This window comes from Aaosphaeria arxii (assembly GCF_010015735.1).
Source record: "Aaosphaeria arxii CBS 175.79 unplaced genomic scaffold BU24scaffold_3, whole genome shotgun sequence".
NCBI classification, from domain to species: Eukaryota; Fungi; Ascomycota; class Dothideomycetes; order Pleosporales; genus Aaosphaeria; species Aaosphaeria arxii.
In genome coordinates, this window is record NW_022983476.1 from 2,761,301 (window position 1) to 2,782,249 (window position 20,949).

The 20,949-nt window shown below is 48.6% G+C and overlaps 7 protein-coding genes and 1 non-coding gene across 8 annotated transcripts; 2 read left to right on the top strand and 6 right to left on the bottom strand.

Moving 5' to 3' along the window:
• Positions 1–336: 336 nt before the first annotated feature.
• Positions 337–1,368, bottom strand: BU24DRAFT_460812 (uncharacterized protein; the record flags this gene model as incomplete). The annotated part of the gene is made up of 1 exon (XM_033531847.1): positions 337–1,368. The coding sequence occupies one exon, from the start codon at positions 1,366–1,368 to the stop codon at positions 337–339; it is 1,032 nt and encodes a 343-aa protein (XP_033386157.1).
• Positions 1,369–1,728: 360 nt separating this feature from the next.
• BU24DRAFT_432410 (tannase and feruloyl esterase) lies at positions 1,729–3,371 on the bottom strand (the record flags this gene model as incomplete). The annotated part of the gene is made up of 2 exons (XM_033529921.1): positions 1,729–2,830; positions 2,884–3,371. The coding sequence occupies 2 exons, from the start codon at positions 3,369–3,371 to the stop codon at positions 1,729–1,731; spliced, it is 1,590 nt and encodes a 529-aa protein (XP_033386158.1).
• A 1,665-nt stretch (positions 3,372–5,036) lies between these two features.
• Positions 5,037–8,580, top strand: BU24DRAFT_160109 (uncharacterized protein). Its single transcript, XM_033521367.1, has 4 exons — positions 5,037–5,622; positions 5,682–5,894; positions 5,944–8,233; positions 8,284–8,580. The coding sequence occupies exons 1-4, from the start codon at positions 5,372–5,374 to the stop codon at positions 8,419–8,421; spliced, it is 2,892 nt and encodes a 963-aa protein (XP_033386159.1). The 5' UTR covers positions 5,037–5,371; the 3' UTR covers positions 8,422–8,580.
• Positions 8,581–10,272: 1,692 nt separating this feature from the next.
• On the bottom strand, positions 10,273–10,382 carry BU24DRAFT_t28. The gene has a single exon. It is a non-coding gene; the product is annotated as a tRNA-Gly (tRNA).
• A 486-nt stretch (positions 10,383–10,868) lies between these two features.
• BU24DRAFT_490913 (uncharacterized protein) lies at positions 10,869–11,856 on the bottom strand. Its single transcript, XM_033533745.1, has 2 exons — positions 11,467–11,856; positions 10,869–11,412 (listed from the first exon to the last, which is right to left on the bottom strand). The coding sequence occupies exons 1-2, from the start codon at positions 11,688–11,690 to the stop codon at positions 10,953–10,955; spliced, it is 684 nt and encodes a 227-aa protein (XP_033386160.1). The 5' UTR covers positions 11,691–11,856; the 3' UTR covers positions 10,869–10,952.
• A 2,488-nt stretch (positions 11,857–14,344) lies between these two features.
• BU24DRAFT_479021 (soluble epoxide hydrolase) lies at positions 14,345–15,443 on the bottom strand (the record flags this gene model as incomplete). The annotated part of the gene is made up of 3 exons (XM_033533058.1): positions 14,345–14,589; positions 14,648–15,332; positions 15,399–15,443. 3 exons carry the CDS (start codon positions 15,441–15,443, stop codon positions 14,345–14,347), a joined length of 975 nt encoding a protein of 324 aa, XP_033386161.1.
• Positions 15,444–16,567: 1,124 nt separating this feature from the next.
• BU24DRAFT_420878 (uncharacterized protein) lies at positions 16,568–17,286 on the bottom strand. Its single transcript, XM_033527580.1, has one exon. The coding sequence runs from the start codon at positions 16,984–16,986 to the stop codon at positions 16,663–16,665; it is 324 nt and encodes a 107-aa protein (XP_033386162.1). The 5' UTR covers positions 16,987–17,286; the 3' UTR covers positions 16,568–16,662.
• A 1,141-nt stretch (positions 17,287–18,427) lies between these two features.
• BU24DRAFT_432413 (GMC oxidoreductase) lies at positions 18,428–20,495 on the top strand (the record flags this gene model as incomplete). Its single annotated transcript, XM_033529922.1, has 5 exons — positions 18,428–18,608; positions 18,659–18,945; positions 19,000–19,126; positions 19,177–19,629; positions 19,687–20,495. 5 exons carry the CDS (start codon positions 18,428–18,430, stop codon positions 20,493–20,495), a joined length of 1,857 nt encoding a protein of 618 aa, XP_033386163.1.
• Positions 20,496–20,949: the final 454 nt, after the last annotated feature.

Genomic DNA, 20,949 nt, shown 5'->3' on the forward strand with positions numbered 1-20,949 from the left:
TGGGAGGGTTAGTTGTTAGTAGATACCACACACGTCGAATACAAGACAGATTTTCACATGAACGAACACTTTTCCTCCTTGCTTTTCACGGTCGTTATTAATTGATTCAAACTCAGTGATATCCCTTCCCTTACCTACCCTTCTTCGGAAAAGAAACCATCACGATTACACACACGCACCCAAAGGTAAAGTGAACAATTGAACAGTATTGACTCTATCCCCCCAAATATTCACGGAAAGAAAATATGCCTTTTTTTTTTACAGCGGGTATCCCAAACACCCAAGAACACCCAAAAACCACATGCGTCAGATTCGTACACACGATCATTAAAACATCTAAATCCAAAACGTAAGCCAATCTTCGTTCGACTCCTCCGCGCCTGAATTACAACCCCCAGACGAAGATTCCCCCTCTGCACTCGTCGTCGTCGTCTCAGTCCCCGTCCCTGTCCCCGTCTCCGTTCCATTAACTCTCTCTCTCGCCGCCCGTTCAGCCTCCCGCTGCTTCTTCTTATTCTTCTTCTTTCCGGCTCTGCAGCCCCGTCGTGGTCTTTTGTACTCCGCTGGCGGTTGCTCTTGTTGCTGCTCTTGCTTCTGGTGTCCCTGCTGCACCCCCTCTGGCCGTCCCTCCTTCTCTCCCTCTGGCCGTCCCTCTCGCTGTCCCTGCCGTCCCAACCCTCCCCACGACCCATCCACCACCCTATCCCACCCCGGAGCCGGCGTCCTCATCCCCAGCCTCCCGTTGAAAAACCACCCATCCTCATCAATCTCCGGCTTCCCCTTGCCGTCCCAGAAATCCACAATCTCCTTCCGGCGCTTCGTACCTCCCTCTCCGTCCGCGTCTTCATCCCCACCCGCGTCCGCGTTCGCCGACGTCCCAACGACGAGCGGCTGCTGCTCTCGCCCCGGACCTTTGACAGGGGAACCAGGCTCAGACTGTTCGCTCGGGAACGGGCGCGGACGCGTGAGCGGGTCGTCGTACGGTTCGTAGCATGCTGGCGGGGGGTGGAAGATGATTAGGACTGGGCCGTAGGGGGTGTAGTAGACGATGTGGTTTCCGATTGTGAGGGGGATGGAGGGAGGGAGGACTGCGGCTACGGCGGCTGCGTAGTAGGCTGGGTTGTGGGGGTATGGGTATGGGGCTGTGGTGTAGGGTGGTGTGGTTGTGGTGTAGTAGTAGGGGGGGTGGTAGGGGTGTGAGGTTGTGGTGTAGTATGGGTCGTAGGGGTGTGTGGTTGTTGCTGTGTAGTAGGGGGCGTAGGGGTGTGAGGGTGTGGTGTAGTAGGGGTCGTAGGTCTGTGACGGTGTGGTGTAGTATGGGTCGTAGGGTTGTGAGGGTGTGGCGTAGACGCCGTTTTGTGTTGACATTTTGGATGGTGTGTGAGATGAGGGTGAAAGGGTGGTGAAGGGCTCCTGGCCATGGTTTTATATATGTTGCGATGTGAGATATTGTTGAGATTCAATAGAGTATAACCGTGGTGATGGAAGATGATACCGATTGTCGGGAGATGATACATACATGTATGTGGTGGAAGTGAGATGAATGTTGGGAGTCAATTGAGTCATAGCTGTCGATGAGGTCGAAGTTGATACTTGTTGAGAAGGTCAATATGAAGAACGCACGATGTGGTACTGATGTAGTAATAGAGTACGCGATCACCATGGCATAGATTCTGGGAACGTATGGCTCAATATTGATGAAGTTTTTCAATTGACCACCCACCGATCCTACTCACACTCCCAACTATCTGGATTCTTCGCATCGCCACCCTTGAAGTGGTTCGTCTTGGGATACTTGCAATGCCTCCGCTTGTAGTCGACCCCTGAACTCTTCGTGCCATTCACCCACTTCGTTCCAGTGATGTACTCTGGCGCATTGCCATTCTCAACCCAGTCAACAACGGCCATGAGAACATTCTCCTTCGGATCGAAGCTTCCCACAGCAGGATACCTCTGGCCGACGACGCTTGCGCCGGCACCACCCGTACAGTGAGCGGTACCGCTGAGTTGGAAGAATCGATAAAACGCGTCCAGCTCAGAGGGCGGCAGACCCATAGTCGAGCTGACGTGTTCGTAGTATACTGGCGAGATTTCAGACGTGATGGCCGGATCTTCGAGACCGTGGTAGTGGAGGATCTTGACGCCGCGGTCCTTTGCATCACTGAGGTCACCTTTCCATGTCGCAATGTTGAATGGGTTAACGGAGTTCGCAAAGTCGTAGTCAGAGTAGTTGAGAGAGGCTGGGTCCCAGGTTGAGTCATTGTATATGGCCCAGCGGTACCAGTCGTAGGGGTACGGCCCTGGCTCACCGGTGAACTGGCGTGCGGCAGCTCCAATCTCTGATCCGGGTTGGAGACGTGGGTAAAGTACGGAGCCGTCTTCAGAGGTAAGAGGGGACAGTAGTTGTTGCACCGTGTTGGATTGGGTTGGGGTTAGACAGTTCTCTGTTTCGCCTGCAGAGCATATCAGGCCGGTTGAATCGTAGTTGCAGAGCTTGGGGTTCTCGAGGATGCCGTCTTCCACGCCATCGAGTCCGTCACATTGCTTGAGAACGTCTTCGTGAATGAGAGGCCAGAGGGTTTGAGGTACAAAGGTGTCGCTCGTGTTGTCCCCGGTGATGGTATAGAATCTTCCAGTCCACGACATCAGGTCGTTCCAGTCGAAAGCGGGTGCGCCGGCAACGATGCCATCGAAATCCTCTGGGAAATCTTGCGCCTCCTTGAAACCCTGGCGTCCACCGGTCGAGCATCCCAAGTAGTACGATTTCGTGTGCGGTTCACCATAGAAGATTCTCGTGATTTCTTTACCAGTAATGACGTTGGTGTGAACTCTAACCAGGATGGTAAGCCTCGAGAAAGGAGTATGAGATCAAGGTCGACTTACGATCGATATACGAAGTCTTCAAGAACTTCAGGGCTATTGAAGAATGCACCACCACTGGTACCGTTATGACCATTGTTAGCTCCCACTGTCGCGAACCCTAGCTCAACTCCATAGGCCAGATCCGGATAATTGATGCAGCCGTTCAACCCACCGTTTCCTGTGCCTAAGAATCTGCCAGTCCAGTTCGCAGGCAACCAAGCTTCTGACACGATGCCTGAGCATGTCGACGTAGCGACATGGACACCAATCCTGCAGATGTCGACAGCAACCACTTGCCATGGGCTACCGCAAGTTACGTTCCTGTCTGATATACTTAGATTGGTGCCGGCCGGAACATATTCAGCAAATTGCACGGTTGCATGTTCTATGTTCAGCTTCGGGATAATGCTCGAGCATGCTGCCTGGAAGTCATTTGGACTTGAATATGGATTCTCATTCGCGCATGCTATACCGAAAAGAGCAGAAAATGTAGCCACGGCCAACTTCATCGTGGATATGTGATTAAGACACCCTGATAGATGCCTTGTTCAGCACGGATTTCCCATGGTATTTATAGCAATCCTACCAGGGACGGCTGTTCCTGAAAGACTGATGGTTGATTGTCGGGTAATCCTCGAGTGACCAGTGTGAAATTGAGATGTACTCGCCCCAGATACCCAATCTGGAGATGGAGAGGCAGTGTCGTGGAGATCGTCTGGGGGAGCGAGGCTGTTGTGGGTTAGCGGTTATGGGGCTCGCGATCCCCGCATTTGGTACGGAAAGCATCTCGGGAGTTTTTCATCATAGTGGCTGTAGATGTTTGCTTGCTACAGCCGGAGATATTCTTCCTTGCCGCATTAACAACAGGTAATAATGCTGGAAGTAATGTTTCTAGTAAATACCGTATGTGAAGCCGAAACACCTGCTCACAGGTTCGTCTTCCGATACAGTCACGAGGTCGACCGTTCGGATTTGCGTTGCATTTCCATAGGTTGACTCCTCCTATAGTGATGCAGTGAATGGAAAGGTCACGCCCCGGGGTCAGTACAGGTTATAGCATGTCGGTGTCGCTACATGGAGAAATTCCAGGGCAAGAAAATCTCCAAAGGGTCTAATTCGTACCAGGGGGTCGGATGCGTATGTTTTCTTCTGTCGCGCACGGTAGCTGTCACATCGAAGAAATGAGATTTCCCATCTGGCAGCCTTTGATTACTGCAACCCATGAATCACTGGTTGCTGGTCAGTATGTCTTCAGAAAGTCATCATATTGTATGCATGTCTCAATCTCGCTGTTTGGTTTGCTGTGTTAGAGTTGAGGGAGTTGTCTGCATTCGTCAAGCACATGACTACGCGAAGGAGTGTGAGGAGAGACATGCGAGATCCGATGTGAGATCTGACGATCTAGTCTAATTTCGGAACACTTACAGAGTATGTAGGTTTCAAGGATTGAGGCTTGACCTAGATCCACGTTGATCTTACAAGACGGTTGTGAACATGACCGTTGCCTGCACTTGCAACGTTCAACTTCTACCGACGCTTCCACTTTACGAGTAGCAAGGACCCCTTCACGAGTCTGGATGCTCTTTACCGCCGTTTCGTTAAGCAGGGTATTTGCAATAGGTGGCGTTGCCGGCCTCCGGGCCCAACCAATGGTCCGCATTATGGCGTTGCAGGATCTAAGACATGGTGGAGAAACTCAAACGGCTTGCCTTCGATGCAGCGTACTGTCTTGCCGGGATGCTGTTCGCAAAGACCTCGACAAGACAGAGGTCCAGAGAGTTATTTGCAACCCTGTGTCTAAAATGCACTCTCTTCATCGATGTTTGCACTTTCAATGAATTCTTCGAGACACGACTGTGTTCAGGCTGTAATAGCGGTGGAGTGAAATCTTTGAGATGCTAGGTCTCGAGTAGGAATGGCATCGGGTATGGATCACTGGCGCGGACGCTATTGGAATGTGAGGCGAGAGGCTTGAAAGATATGACGACATGCTTCCAAGATGGAACATTCTTAGACCCATTTGGCACCATTTGATCGCGATTGGGACCGGACCAGCCCAGCTTTTTGGTACTCTCCGAAGTTTTAGAGACGAAAGTCGAACGCTAGAAGACAACGACAGAGAGGAATGCAGAGCAGGACACTCTCAGATACGCGCGTGCATACAACTGGTTCATTGCACGTGATCCCCCAAGCGCTTGATTCGGATCCGCCAGGTCGATTTCCCGGCACGATTCGCGGCGCATCCACGCTTTCAAGGTGCAGTCAAACCCAGTGAGCAACCAGGACCAGGCACACATACTTGCCCTCGCTACGCCAGAGTGGAGTCGATTGATCGGGAGGGGTGCTGCTCGCCCAAAACTAAAAAAGAAGACATGTCATGTCATATACCCCAGGCCAACGTGCTCTTTTGCACTTACAACTTGCAATTCCAACTGCAGCCATGCTGCCACACCGACCCCCTTACCCCGTCCTCGAGTAGCCCTCCTTGCTGCTGCAGAGTCGTATAACGATGCACGACATGCCCACCCCGCCTCCCGAGACTGGTGAACTTACAGCTGCTCTCCCACCACCCACAGGAGCGCTGGGGGCCAAAGAACCCTACGATTGGACTGAGGATCTTCCCCAAACGGACCATGTCCGTTTCTTCAGATCGACTGATTGGTCGCGAACCAAGCTGGGCCCATTGGAGACGTGGGATTCCACCCTGCGACTATTCACGCGCTTAGTCCTTGCAGACTCTCGAGCTGCATGTTTATGGTGGTGGGTAGGCTCAACGTCTTCTCGAATGTGGAAGAAACAATCTGACCTTGCAAACGTAGGGGCCCCGACTACGTAGCCATCTACAATGAAGCCTACATGCCTCTGTCCGCCCAGGCGCACCCGAAACTCATGGGCTCGCCTTTCATCGAAGGATATCCAGACCTATGGCCGTATATCAAGGAATATTTCGATAAAGCTGCCGAAACCGGTAGGGGCGTGGACTATTCTTCGGCTGTGTCGCTGATGGTCGAGAGGAAAGGATGGCGCGAAGAGTATGATTAGGGCAAGGACATATCTGGTCTGTTGTACTAACTTGATCAGGGCATTCTTCAATGGCAATTTCGTTCCCATGAGCAGTGGTCCTACCAACAAACCTGAAGGCTTCTACAACTCATTATTCGAGGTCACGAGCCAGCGACTGGCCGAGCGGCGGACGATGATGCTGAATCGAATGGCTTCTGTGCCCGACTTCCAACCAGACCGCGCGTGTGACCATATCCTGAAAACCCTCGAAACAAACGGAAACGATATTCCATTGGCGATGTTGTACGAAACTGACACCACCAATGGACCTACCACATTGCGCCTAAGAGGGCAAATCGGTCTTCCTCAGGGTCACAATCTACTCGTAGACGGGCAAAGTATTGACAGCGACGAAGGAATCATTCCCGATTGTCGGCTTGCTGGCTCAAGCATACGCATAATAGACTATGATGAACGTTTTGGTTCGATTTCCTGGCGAGGGTTCGGCTCACCTTCGAATAAGATCGCCGTGCTTCCTATAATAAGCGGTTCTCGATCCTTCGGATACCTAATCGTGGGCACGAATCCTTGTCGGCCCTTCGACGATGAGTGCCAGCAGTTTCTAAAGGATCTTTCGCGCATGGTGTCCAGCATCATAGTGGCTGCTGTGAATGCAGAGGAAGCACAGATGCGCCAACAGCAGCTGGAGAATGATCTTGCTTTCAGCGACACCAAATTGCGTCATCTCATCGAGCATGCTTCCGTTGGAATGGTCCACATCTCACTGGATGGAAACATGTTATGGGCGAACGACCACTATTATAGCCTCTGCGGGACGACGGCACAGGAACAACTGGAAAAATTGGCCTTTTTCGATGTCTTCATAGAGGAGGATAAACCCACAGCTAAAGAAGTTTGGGAAAGCCTTGTGAAGGGCGCAAATCATCATGTATCGGTCGAACTTCGACTGAAGCGATTGTACACCTCTCCTGTAGGAGATCCCGAACCCGCACAGATCCAGGTGCTTGCATTCCCATACAGAGAGGATGGGCAAGTCAAATCCATAATGGCATGCGCCACGGACATCAGCAAGCTCAAATGGGCGCAAACATTCCAAGCTAGACTGGCTGCCGAGGCAAGAGAGGCCAAGAGGCAGCAAGAGGCTTTCATCGATGTAGTGTCTCACGAAATGCGCAATCCCTTAAGCGCGATTGTGCATTGCGCCGACGGTATCAGTAATTCTTTAGAGGAGTACCAATCAAAGACGGCCGATACCCCACAGCAATACCTGGACGTATTGAAGGAGAACGTTTCCTCGGCAAATATCATCATGGAATGCGCACACCACCAGAAGCGCATTATTGACGATGTCCTAACGCTCAGCAAACTAGATTCTATGCTTTTGTCGATAACACCAAGCGCAGTAAAACCTGCAAAGTTAATCAACTCCATTGTAGCGATTTTCGAAGCCGAATTGAAATCTAACGGCATTCGTTACGATATCAAAGCAGATCCATCGATCTTCCAGGCATCGGTAGATTACCTGTACCTAGATCCTTCCCGCGTCACCCAGATCTTCATTAACCTCCTCACGAACGCGATAAAATTCGTCAAGACCACGTCGGAACCTCGTATATCTATTCGCTACGGCGCCTCCCTTTTCGAACCACGCAACCTTTTCCCTTCGGATATGTTTTGGGCTGATAAATCGAAAGACTTCTGCGATGTTACCGCAAATTCAGAATGGGGACATGGAGAAGAAGTCTTCCTCACCTTCATGGTCAAGGATACCGGCATCGGCCTAAAGGGAAAGGAAATACACAAGATATTCGAGCGGTTTGGGCAAGCCAACGTGCGCACACATGTGAAGTACGGAGGCAGTGGGCTGGGTCTGTTCATCTCAAAAGAATTATCCGAAAAGCAGGGTGGTGAGATAGGGGTGTCATCCTCGCCTGGTGAGGGCTCTACATTCGGCTTCTACGTAAAGACGCGGAGAGTCGAAAGGAAGCCTCAGACATTGAGCGAGCTCATGCAGCAGAGTAGCGGAACCGAAGACCAACAGCAACTCCACGTTCTTCTCGTCGAAGATAACCTTATTAACCAAAAGGTACTCGGCAAGCAGCTCCGCAAAGCTGGATGTACCGTGGAAGTAGCGAACCATGGCCTCGAGGCTTTGAATACCTTGGAGAAGTCGAGCTTTGACGTTGTTCTCATGGACCTGGAGATGCCCGTTCTTGACGGATTAAGCGCAATGCGGGAGATCCGAAAGAAGCAGCATGATGGAAAGTTACCTGAACCTCTGCCAATTATTGCAGTGACTGCCAATGTCAGACAAGAGCAGATCATGACCGCCATGGATGCTGGAGCCGTAAGTTTTTTGTCTTGAAAGACGCGATTTAATTGCTAATCTTCGTACAGGATCGAGTCATGCAAAAGCCCTTCAGAGCCGTGGATCTCGTCAACATGATGAAGGATCTGGTGCCTCAGGTCACAACGCCAGGAACCGAGCCAGGGACTCCGGGACTCAGTGAACGACTCAATGAAATCCTTGGCTGAAGAATTCGTCATATTTATGGAACACATTGCACACCACTACCAAACGATGAACAAATGTCTTCGTAGTGCCGACGTTTCACCTTCGAAGCTCTAGCATGGCCTACCTATAAGGTCTGAGTTCTACTAGAGACATTCTCTTGTGGGGAGTCGAGACAATAGCGAAGACCGTGGCAGGGAGTTGACCAACATTGAGCGTCATTTAAACATGCGCACAATCGGAGCCGGGGATACCACAACATCCATTAGCATTGGGCCAACAATTGAAGCGTCGCCCAAGACGATGCCCTGATGGTACCCTTCGTCTTCACCTCAAATTAATTATCCTCGCGGGAGTGTCCAACCTACATTGAGACGGCTCCCCACCGACCTGCGCAGACTCATGTGGAGTTCAATGAAGGTATATAGGAGGCTCAACAAGGGTTCAATATCCCCCACGTCCCTTGGAACAAAATCGCATTTCGCGATACCTAGGCTACCCATCACTCGGAACCCATTCATCATACAGCATCGATGTTCCTTTCCATCAATGCATATACTAGCGCAAAAGCATTTACCCCAATCTTGCATAACTGTCGTTCGAGCCAGCTCTCACAGCGAACTGGTATCATGAAGTTATCCATACATCATCATCGAGCAAAGCTCCACCATCAAGACTTATACGGCATATCAAGAAATTAAGACAATATAAATGTCTCCCTGATTGTCATATTCCATTGAATGGCACCGAAAGCGAAGTTTACGACACTTGTATTTTAAATTTGATCAGTAGGCCCAAGGAGGCGACTGTTCACTTGTTGAGTATTTAGGCACACTATATTATCACACACTCGAGTCACACACCCTCGGGTGGAAAGGCTCGGGAGGATAGAGGCCTAGAAGAAGAAGATGATAATAATCCACCAGAACCCACACAGTTCTTGTTTCACATCTGGGCTCGGGGTTTACTGCATTTCAGCGGCCTTCAGTTTATAGATATAGTGATAATAATACTATTAAACCTGAGATGTTGTAGTAGATACAATCGATTTTCCAGGATTGAAATGTTCTGTGACCAAGCCATTGTGTCGACAGGAGAGAGTAGCAAAGTACCAAGTTTTGGAATGATATCCATCGATTGATACACATATACTTCGGCAGAGATTTTCCTGACGATTTGTGTGAACACATCCGCAAGCCTACTACCACCTCTTGTTAAACAAAAACATTGTCCCTTATTATTCTAAGCGTTAGAAGCAGTCCAGGGAATTAAAAAAACCCAGTGAGTTAACACAATAAAATTACTCTGTAGTGAGTTAACATAATCAATATCTCGTGACGAAGAGTCTATCTAGTTCGTCACGAGCCACATCCCAACAGACCGGATGCGCTACAACACCGCTCTATTTATGTAAGGTTCCTTAAGTAAGATACAGCCCTTTAGTACTGCTAGCTAAGTACCTACCTGCAAGTATTTGTATAATGTACACTTTATATTCTTTAATTGATTAGGTACCTGCTAGCTGCTGGCCTTTAAATCAAGATGTATGAGGTACTTGGAACTTAGTAGGTACTGTTGGAACCTAGCTCTGCTTGACGCTGCTACAACACTAATTCCTCAACTAAAACAAGAAGCAAAAAGATGTGCTATGCATTTTACTTTAGCTAGGAGAATATATAATTAAATCCTATACAATTGTAGGATGTTGTAATACTTAAGAGGAGGAAGGAGCTTCACATAGTAGCTCGTAATGCAAGGACCCGAACAAAGACGCTTGGGCCACCATCGCTGCCAACAACAGCAAAAGAACAACAATTTCGCATGCCAGAACTGCACAACCACAAAAATAGGTTATAAAAAGCAAAAAAAAGTAATGCATCGGCCGGGAATCGAACCCGGGGCTAGCCGAAGTTGCTGTAATCGAACCAAAGTGAATTGATTGATCACATGGCAACGGCTAATTTTACCACTAAACCACCGATGCTAGTGGTTGTTTGATGAAGAGATGAACAATTAGGTGTAATATGAAGGTATAAAAAAAGACTTGAGAACAGAAGATTTTCATAGGCTGTGGTGGGTGGGGGGCTGGAATGGCATGCCGGCAAAACTTGCATTGTCCAATCAGGGGTCCGCTGGCACTGTGGAGTGGTAGCGACTAATTTTCCACACAACCTACTGATTCATTGCAACCACAGAAATATTTCTCAAACAGTTGAGATATCAGCATCGAAAGTCAAACTTCTGACTGACAATTACCAGAATCCTCGTATCTTGAGACTTCTCGAATGCTCAGCTACCACTTTTCACATTTCCAGGTCGCCTTCTCATCACCACCAGGACCTCAATGTTCGTCTAGTCTGTCCTTGAACTGAGAAAGTGGCTAAAGTAGATATTTCCATCGTGAAATGCGCAGTTTAAATGCGCAGTTTAACATGATGACGCAGTGGACACAAATTCAGTTCCATAGTGTGCGGGAGAGGTTAAATATTTATTTGTACGACTATCACAATACGGAGTACTCCAAATGTGATCAAATTCATGTCTATGGAGCAGTTCAAACTCCTCTCTCAGAGCTGTCGCAACGGACATGGAACGTAGCCATCTTCAACATCCCCTCCGTGTCCGTGATCGACTTTATCTGCGCCTTGAAGTCATGTGTTTCCTGGAACTTCGTGTTCGCATCAAAGCTTGGCCAGCCGACAAAGGCGATGAAGACAGATCCAGTCTGACCATCCGCCGCGTCTCTCACTGGAAAGTCGTTCTGCACGCCCCAGCCGTGGCTGACGCTCGTGACATCGGCGCATTTGTTCAACCCTTCTTCGACAAATTGCTGGAAGCGCGCTGAAATCTTGGCTTTCTCATCCGGTGAAATGTCCGAAGGAAAGTAGAGAAGCATGATTTCAGTCACTGGAGACTTAAGGGCTCGGGCTGGAGCTGGAGTGACATCGACGTGCTTTGTAAACTCGCCGTGGGTCAACACAGTTGGCAAGTCCTTCACGACTTCTACGCCGTATCTTCAATTAAGAGTTAGACTTTGTTACAGTTTTTGAAAGGGCTGTATCTCTTACTTCTTCGCGAAAATCTCATGTTCCTCAATTGAGTTCCACTCGAAGAAACCCCAAACTTTCAATTCGTCTTCAACTTCCAACCCCCAATGAGCGTCCTTTGGGCCGCCGGGTAGAGTAGTTACAGCATTGTAGGCGGTTGGCAAAACTTTGCCTTCTGGGGTGGATTCGTCCATGACTTTGTAGCCGGGCTTGACGCCCATGCGACCGAGTTCGATGATGGCCATTGTGGAAATATTGTAGTGTGGCGAAAGGGAAGCGTGAATGTCTGTGTCGAAGTGGATTGCTATGTACAATCTCTGGCTAGAGTAGTCCTTAAATATAATCAACTGGTTAGGCAGCAATTTAAGGAATCATCAATGATCGTCTCTGCCGCGCATTTGTCTCCGTAATACTATCATTGAAAGCATTGTGATGCATGAACAGGCAGCAATTTATGGAATCGGCAAGAGCAGTATCTGCCGCGTAATTGACTCCACCATACTACCATTCAAAACCACTGACGCGTCTATCCAATGTGAAACTTTGTAAAGTCGGATCCGAAAATATGTCGATATTCATGATTAACGAAAATGGACTCTTGGTGTTTGATCTAGGTTCGCTAAACGCAGTTTGGTTTCGACTACCGAGCACCCTACCCAGCCATACAGCGAACATTGGGGAGCATTAAGCTGCTGCTGAACTATAGAGTTTCGATTTCTAAAACCCGAAAGCGGAAAGGTCTAGCCGGTGAATACTTCTATTTGCTTCCAAATATAATAATTCTAGCTAATGACGGAGATCATGTTCTTCAGATTTTGGTGGGATGAATCGGATGGGAACCCGAACTCCAGCAAAATTTATTCCATCACCCGGAAGGGATTCTGCAAGAGGTTACGCTAGGTGTACACAACAGATTTACCTCACGGATAGATCAAAAACGAAATACTGCATCTTTGCAATTTGATCATTTAAATGATTGTTGGCAATCGATGGATTCATGCTTCGAAATTTACTTCCGTTGTACAGAAGCAGCAATGACCTAGAGGATATAAATATAGAGTGATGGGCCTGCAAGGCTGGGGACCTGAAAGGTATGTTGACGGAGACCAAATGGTCAAAAGCAATTGAACGTAAGAATTGAAAACAAAGATCATGTATTCTTGGTAAGGATTATATTGGCGTCCGCAGCCTGGAGTACTCTATTCTTTGCAAAGATAAACCATAGAGCTAGCGAGATGCATAGCTACGTGACCTCTCATTGATGTAACAAATGTATGTTACTCGGTCCACAGCTAAAATTCTTATCGTTATGACCCAGCTCAACACCATGTATCCAAAGTTTCCGTATTAACCGTGCAGGAGCCTCCTCCGGGCGAGGGACACTAATATTCAAAATTAGATCATATCATTCAGCATTTTAACTACAACTTACCTTCCAGTCCACATCACAGCAGCCATCGTATACACCTGATCCGCCCGTGTAGCAATAGCCTCTGTCGCCACATCGATCCGAGTTTGTCAATTCGCAAGTCTGCATGCAAGATCAGTAGTGGCCATTGTTGGGCAGTAAGTGTGTCATGTACCCCTTCAATGTATTGCTGAGCTGCGACTGATGTCACACCTAGGAGGAAGAGGGATAACGTTTTTGAGAAGAGCATTGTGCTTAGAGTTTCCGTGCGGATCGAAGATATTGTTTCTTGTGAAGTGTGTTGGCTAAATTCTAAGATGAAGTCCTGTGTTTGAGACGAATGGTTTGCCCTTTTTATACTTCTAAACGGCTCAATGTACCGAAATTTGATTCAAATATTTGGTCACTTGGTGCGGCTAGGAAACACCGTACATACCTTCACCATCCTTTGGATTTCTGGATAAGCTTTAGGATTCACAGGGGGGATCTGTACTGTCATGCTTCCCCGTGTTCCACCAACCTCGCCTATCTGTCACGCACTACCTTCTGATCCTTCAACGACCTTAATATGGCAATGATCAAACAATGCCATATGCACAATGCGATGTGATTCTGTTGGTATTTGGCAAGTGCATCCCTCAGGATTGACTTAGTGCAACTTGAAGACGTCTGCTTGGTCCAGCATCGCACTACATCGTTGGTGTGCAAACATTGATGCGAACGCGGTGTAGCAAGTTCTTACCAAAGTCTTGCCTACTTTGGCAATTGACATACTCCTACTACAAATTGCCTAGTGGAAAAACCAATACTACAAGTAGTTTTGTTGCTGCTTCGTTTATGTTTACGCCAGCTAGCACGAAGATCTTCACTCCCGGTACCGTTCCCGCTTAGCGTATCTCACGGAAGGCCTTACAAGTGCTAGGTATTGGGTTTGTTTGTCCACCAATCTTTCAACATTATTGACGATTTCGCTCGGTCACTGTGCAGATGGATAATTCGAGATATGCGGAGCCATAGACTAGTCTGCCGTACTTCCCTTTCTGACATGCGAAATGCTGCACCAATTCAAGGCGTTCCATGCTGTGCATGAGGAATCATCGTAATTCCAACATAGCGGAGTAATCATCAGAATGTGGGATACTGATATTGGAAAGTGCTACGAGGCAATTATAAAGATCTTGAAGCCGATGATGATCGGATACTGGTTCTGAGAGGAAGACGCGAGCCCATATAGTTGCTCATGATGTCGAATTCGGAGATATTGAGAATTTCACCACGTCTCTTCTTTGGAAACTTAGATTCAAGCAATCTACTACCAATCCTCAATGATCCTTCCATTGCATGATGTTTCTTGAGTATTCTGACGTCATGACTTCATTTGCTTCTGACCTCAACGTACGCATTGCCATTAATGAGGAAAAGAATTATTATATACATATAATTAGACTCTCGGATTATTGGCTTCTATAGTACTTTTCCTCGCTGTATGTTCTACGACTGCGTGCTGTTTGCGGTCTGATTTTGCCCCAGCATGAAATCAATTAACATATCCGAAAGTCTGACCTCGGCCTCGAGTGCTAACGAATGGCCACACTCTTCAAAGACCGCACTCCGCTGCACGTTATTCGCGACCATGAGCATTTCTTCCCTGACAAGTGGGCCGAAAAATTCCGGTGCACCGACTGTCATGATTGGCAGTGTGAGTGGCTCCTGCTTGATCTCTGTATTAACTTGACCTGTAAACAAATGTTAGCAAACAATAAACTATACAGTTAGGCGGCCGATAGTACATACCGTTAACCAATGTCGCCCTATACGTTTCTAAGATACCTCTCAGTCCACCAGGCGCTTTCGAGCTCCTGACGAACTCCTGGATAGCCTCCCTGCCAATTGCTATAGGGTTGTAGCACTCATTCTCCATAAAGAAAGTCCAAAACTCCTCCTCTTTGCCAGTGATCAACATCTCCGCAACATTAGGCATCCATAGGAAGGGAATGTGCCATTGCCACACTCCTCGTTGTTCGTACTGGGCCTGAGTGTTCTCTGGGGTAAAGTATGACCACTTATCGAGCGAAACGCCGGACAGCAGCATTTCGCAGAAGGAAAGCTTCAGCACGCGGTCCCGGTAGAGACCCGCAACTGCGAACGCAAACTCTGCCCCACGGTCTTCTCCATGGACGTAGAACTGCTCGTGGCCGAGTTGTGTCATCAACTCGGCAAGATCGTCGGCATTGGTTCGAGAATCGTAGCCATTGCTTGCTGGTGGTTTGTCTGTGTATCCAAATCCGCGGAGATCGGGAGCGACAATGGTGAAGTACGGTGTTAGGAGCGGGGCGATTTTGTACCAGTAGAAGCTTGTTTTTGGAGTGCCGTGGATGAGGAGAAGAGCTGGCCCTGAGCCTGCGGTGTAGTAGTGCATGCGGATTTGATTTATTCGAGCTCGACCATGGCGAACAGCAGCGCCGGTATGGTCGTACACCTCGGGTCGAGTCGTCCAAGGGATAGGAGGAATGTTTCCCGAATAGTTCTGCTGGCCTGCAGGAACCAAGGTAGAACCATTCGTACTAGCTGGCGGGGCAGGCATTGTCATGCTTGAATTTTGGCAAGTGACCAAAGTTAAATACAAAAGTAAAGAGTTGAAAATGCTAAGGTACCGCATCTTGACCTTATGTACCTGGTTCTGCCTTGGCACAGAGCTCGAGACGAGATATCTAGACTAACACTACGCTGCACTGAAAGCCACAGCAGCTTATATACTTGCGATGATGGTAACCAAAATCATGTTTGCCCGCCCCGCATCATTGGGCCCATGCCTTCTTATTATGCTAGACGTCATCCATTTCATCAAATACTACGACAATGGAATAGATCGACTGTGACTACGAAAGTATCAGCTTTGGAAGTTGCATTTGAATTTGGGAGCCTTCTCCATTCGACAGAACCGGGGATACGGGTTCCCGCTAATAGCAACTCCGTAGCTGATCTGGGGTTCTACCAGTCTTCTGATATTGTAATCAAGAGAGGAGTATCCTCAGGGTCCGGCTTCTTTGAGCAAATAGTGCCGCTGGAGATCAGAAAGTGAAGCCGCTAGGCCATTGTGGGGTGATATAGCCGCTAGACTATCAATCGCGCGTTCGAACGAGCGCTTGTTTCCTTCGCAGCGTATTGACCGTATTCAGGCTCTTTCTATGTCCGTGGTGGTATCTGGCTATTCGTTGATCTAATGGTAGAAGTTCCGGGGAAAGAATGCCATAATTTCATTGGTTGTAAGTTCTGCATGGAATTTTCTGGGCATTCGATCTAACAATACATAGAATCTTACGAGGTACCTCCACATTGACATTGCGCTTATGATCTCCATATGTCTGGAAGGCGCCAATTTCTCTGTTTTCAGAACAGTATCGCATTTTCTTATGGTAAGTTTAGTCACTGTATTTGTCCTACAACTATGCCGGCGACGCGATCAAGTTCTGGGCATAGCAGACCTATTGGAACATTAAGTTGAAATGGGAGATTTGAAAGCATTCACCCATCTACTTTCATACACAGTACAATCAGGCTACATTGGCATGCCCTTGTAAACGATGTCTCAATGTGATCATGGTTAGATAACACTGGAAGGTTCCCCGTGGAGGCTGTTCGATTTGTTTCAAGATTTGACATTTCGAGTAGAAACAACAACATCCACGTCCTATGACAATCCTCACGATGCGAGTGCAATTATGCTTTGTCGTCATGATTTGCAATTATTATGGCTTTGTCAATGCCCGAAAAACAAATTATTGGGTGAACAGACATATCGATTACGTTCATTTCTTCTTCTCCCACTCATCAAAATCATCGCGATACTTTCCACCGCTGCTCCCAACAGCGCTCTGTCCACCATTGACCATATCCAACATCCTCCCCCGGAAACTAGCGATGACGCCCGAGCCTGGGCCATCCTTGTCGAGAAATGCCCGCTCATCTGGCTCGATCACATTGACATAGTACGGATCCTTGAAAGCATCTGTAAACTGCTCAAGCGTCGGAACCGTGAACATTGCAATTCCGTCGAACTCGACAGGCTCAGTGGGCAATTCGCCTTTGCTGACGGCGTTAGGCGCAGATGCAGTTGCGGCGCTCGGGACCATCTTGGACGCGACGTGGACCTAGACCCTCCGCGAGGGAACGTATTAGTGCGGCGAGTGCGGCTCGGTTGGGCACGTAGGACTAGGTGCAGACGAAGTGTTCATGCGAGGGCGGAGGAATGAGTCCGAATACAACATAGCAGGCTGTGATCAAGATGAAAAAGGAGATGTCGCGTACCTGTTGGTATCGTCGTATGCCGTGTTTCTCGGCCCATGGAATCACCTTCGGTGCATGGACATTCTCCCAATGGTCGTAGAATTGCGCAGGGGTAAGCGCGGGTTTGCGCTTGACGTATGTCAGGATTTGGATGCAGTTTGTCTCTATCGACTGGGGCATTGTTTCTGCTGAATCTTGTTATGAAGGGTATTATTCCAACTTTCTTGTAGTGATCAAGGAGACCTTCGATCTGATGTGCCGCTACACGATTAGTCTGCGGGATCTTCTTATAGCTCCCATAGCCGGGGCGTTTGCGGGGTATGGCAGTCTGGAGTTTGGAACCCGTAAAGTCCACGCGGATCACGTTGCCCGTCAAAGTCTCCTATCATCACTTGAGGTTGTGTCCTGGACATTCAAGGAGCGTGAGACGGGGCAAACCACTCTCGGAGATAAGAGAATGATTTCAAAAAGAGCCATTGGCAGCCATGCCGTGCTGACAGGGAAGCAAATGAATCGAATCCTGTATCTGGAATTGTGATTTCAATGCTGATCAAAATGAACAGGAGGATACTTGAAGTAATTGCAGCTGACAAGCGAAGCGCCATTGAGGGCGCGATTGCTCTTTGCATACTGTGATCCGATAGTTTGCACCTGTAGTCGCAAAGCTAGTTTTGGCTTGCAGTACAGCACGTGGGTTTACGGGACGTCAGCCGCCTTCGGCATATCCCTTGTAGAGTTCTACAAGTTCTAGCGACATTGAATGGAGTCTGGTTGGACTTCCCATCCGTCTAGAAAACCTCAATTTGGCTACCGAAGCTACGAGGGCTTACCCACCGAGACGTAACAAGCACCAGTCAATCATGCCATCTACGCACACCAATGCAACTTGACCACAGCCACTTCTCCTTTTGAGAAACACATAAACACGATGACAATTACGATTATTGAACATTCACCACTCCGACTTGTTTGCGCCCCCACATATCACCAGAAACGCACACAACCTCCGCCGCTCCCCCTGCTTCTGTCGTTCCACGTCCCCGGTACCGGTAGATGAATCCAATCAATCTAAGAACACAATATCCATGCCGCCCATGCTTCGCAAAGATGTCAAACATGGGATAGGAAACTAGTCCAAGAATTATTACCCGCAGGCGCGGCGGACTGACGGATCCCAGCACAGGGACCATTTCAAATTAGATAGTTATTCTGTTTAAAAGGCGCAATCGTCCCCGAGTTACGAAAAAATGCTGTGCCGCAGGCTGAAGTGAGAATTTGGTACGCAAGATGTTTTCTGAGGTCGCTTTCGTCTTGGGCTTGGTCGTTGGGGCTTCTGCTCGTCCGCTGCTGGGTCAACATGCGCAGAGGATCGATGCGAGGCAGTTGGCCAACGAGTACGACTTTGTGGTTGCGGGAGGTGGCATTGCGGGCTTGACGGTCGCGGATCGGTTGTCTGAAAATCCCAAGGGTAACATGCCACGAGCGACCGCTATAATGATAAAGCTAACATTGACATAGTATCTGTGTTGGTAATCGAATATGGCCCTTTCGATCAAGGCGAAGATGGTGTCATGGTTCCTGGTGCATACTTCCCGGTTCCCTACCTCTGGCTGCCATTGAGTAGCACGCCGCAAAAGGCACTCGGAGGGACTTCGTATGGTGTTCCCTGCGGACGTGTTGTAGGTGGTGGCTCGGTCGTCAATGCCATGTTCTTCCATCGCGGGAGTGCAGAAGTGTATGACGGGTGGGATAGCTTGGGTGCTACTGGGTGGTCATGGAGCGACTTATTTCCGTACTTTAAGAAGGTAAGAGCAATCAAAGACTTAGCTAGACGCAAAAAAAGTCTAATAGATGTACAGAGCGAGAATTTCAACCCGCCTGACGCCAAATATGCTGCCGAACGCAACATCACTTGGGACAAGTCCGTGCATGGCTTTGGAGGACCTGTCCAAGCAAGTTACGCCCCTTACGACTACCCTGGAAGTGGTAAGTTCGACATAAAGTTCTGGCACATGAGCAGTATTGATCAAAGACAGCCAACTTCTACAACGGCGCTCTCAGACTAGGAATTGAGCCAAGGAAGGACCCCAATGGTGGTGATGCAACAGGCATATTCCGACTTCAGAGATCTGTTGACCCTAAGACACAGACTCGATCTACAGCGAGAATCAATCATTACGAAAGCGTGAAGGCATCTCGACCCAATTATCATATCCTACCTAACACTGCAGTCAACAAGATCCTGTTCAGCGGTAAGACGGCCACTGGTGTGGATTTCGTAGGAGTGTCCGATAGCAAATCGGGCACAGTCAAGGCCAAGAAGGAGGTCATAGTTGCTGCAGGTGCTGTTCATACGCCTCAAATCCTACAGCTTTCTGGCATTGGCGACGCCAAATATCTTCAACAATTCAAGATCAATTCGGTTGTAGATCTGCCCGGAGTTGGACTGAATCTACAGGACCACCTTGTTCTATCTGTATCATACAATTGTAAGTCAAAGTTGAGATTCTTCTCTACTTAACGATCAGAACTGATTGCGGTTTCAGTCACCAACAATCTCTTTCCCAATGGTGGATCCCTCCAGGCCAATACGACTTACGCCACAGAGCAGCGCGCTCTGTATGACGCCAACAAGCCCAGCGCATTCGACCTCACAGGCACGACCGGAAACCTCATCATCCAGCTCCCGCTCTCAGAATGGACGTCTTCTGTGCGGTCCATCGTCTCACTGGCCAGCAAACAAGATCCTTCTAAGCTGTTAGGTGGAAGCCCCAATGCAGGTGTCCTCGCGGGCTACAAGAAGCAGCGAAAGCTCATTATTGACAACCTCAGCAATGACGGTGAGGCCGTTGGCGATATTTCTTGGAATACCGGCCCAACAACTACTCTCTATATGACGCGCCCCCTCTCGCGAGGATCTATCAAGATCAACAGTACGTCTATACTTACTCAACCGTTGATCGACTTCGGCGCCATTACCGACCCAACGGACCTGGAGATGTTGCTTGCAATCTACCTTAAGAACCGCGAACTCATGGCGACACCTGAACTGGCAGGCTTGGGGCCACTTGAGACGTCGCCAGCACCGGGTCTGAAAACAAATGAGGAGATCAAAGAAGCGATAAAGAAGACATTACAGCCAAGTAATGCGCATCAGTGCTGTACTGCTGCCATGGTGCCGAAACAAGATGGTGGTGTCGTCGATCCTCAAAACAAAGTGTATGGAACGGATAGATTGAGTGTTGTAGATGCAAGTATCTGGCCCTTTGTACCTGGTGGTGGACCACAGGCCAGTGTCTATGCTGGCGCGGAGAAAGCAGCAGACACCATCAAGAAGCGACACAAGTTGCTATAGGAGATATCCGTAATAATGAAAACAAATTGAGACAATGACTATTGATGCGCAATTGTGAAGGTATTCACTAGGTGCATGACTCATGAGCATTGCATGAGCCTATTGTCTTTTGAACTTTGGGTATTCCGTTTAAGGTATTCCGCATGTTCTGACACACCGTTTCTACTCCGAAGGCGGAGGTGGCGTTGTGAATCCTAACACCGCATAGAAATGGCATGTTGGGGGAAGTCTGCATTTGAGAAGTGCAACGCCTGCCGCGCACATACTGATACTTGTATGTTGAAGTTGGGAGAAGATCTTCACATTGCGAAGATTTCTTCACCATAAAACCGCTGTCTTTCTGGTTACTGCTCGGTTTAGATGGATGGCGAAGACGGGAGCCCATCTGATAGTGGTCGCAAAGATGACTGGACTTTGATACCCAATACGATAAGCATGGCGAACAAGTGGGGAA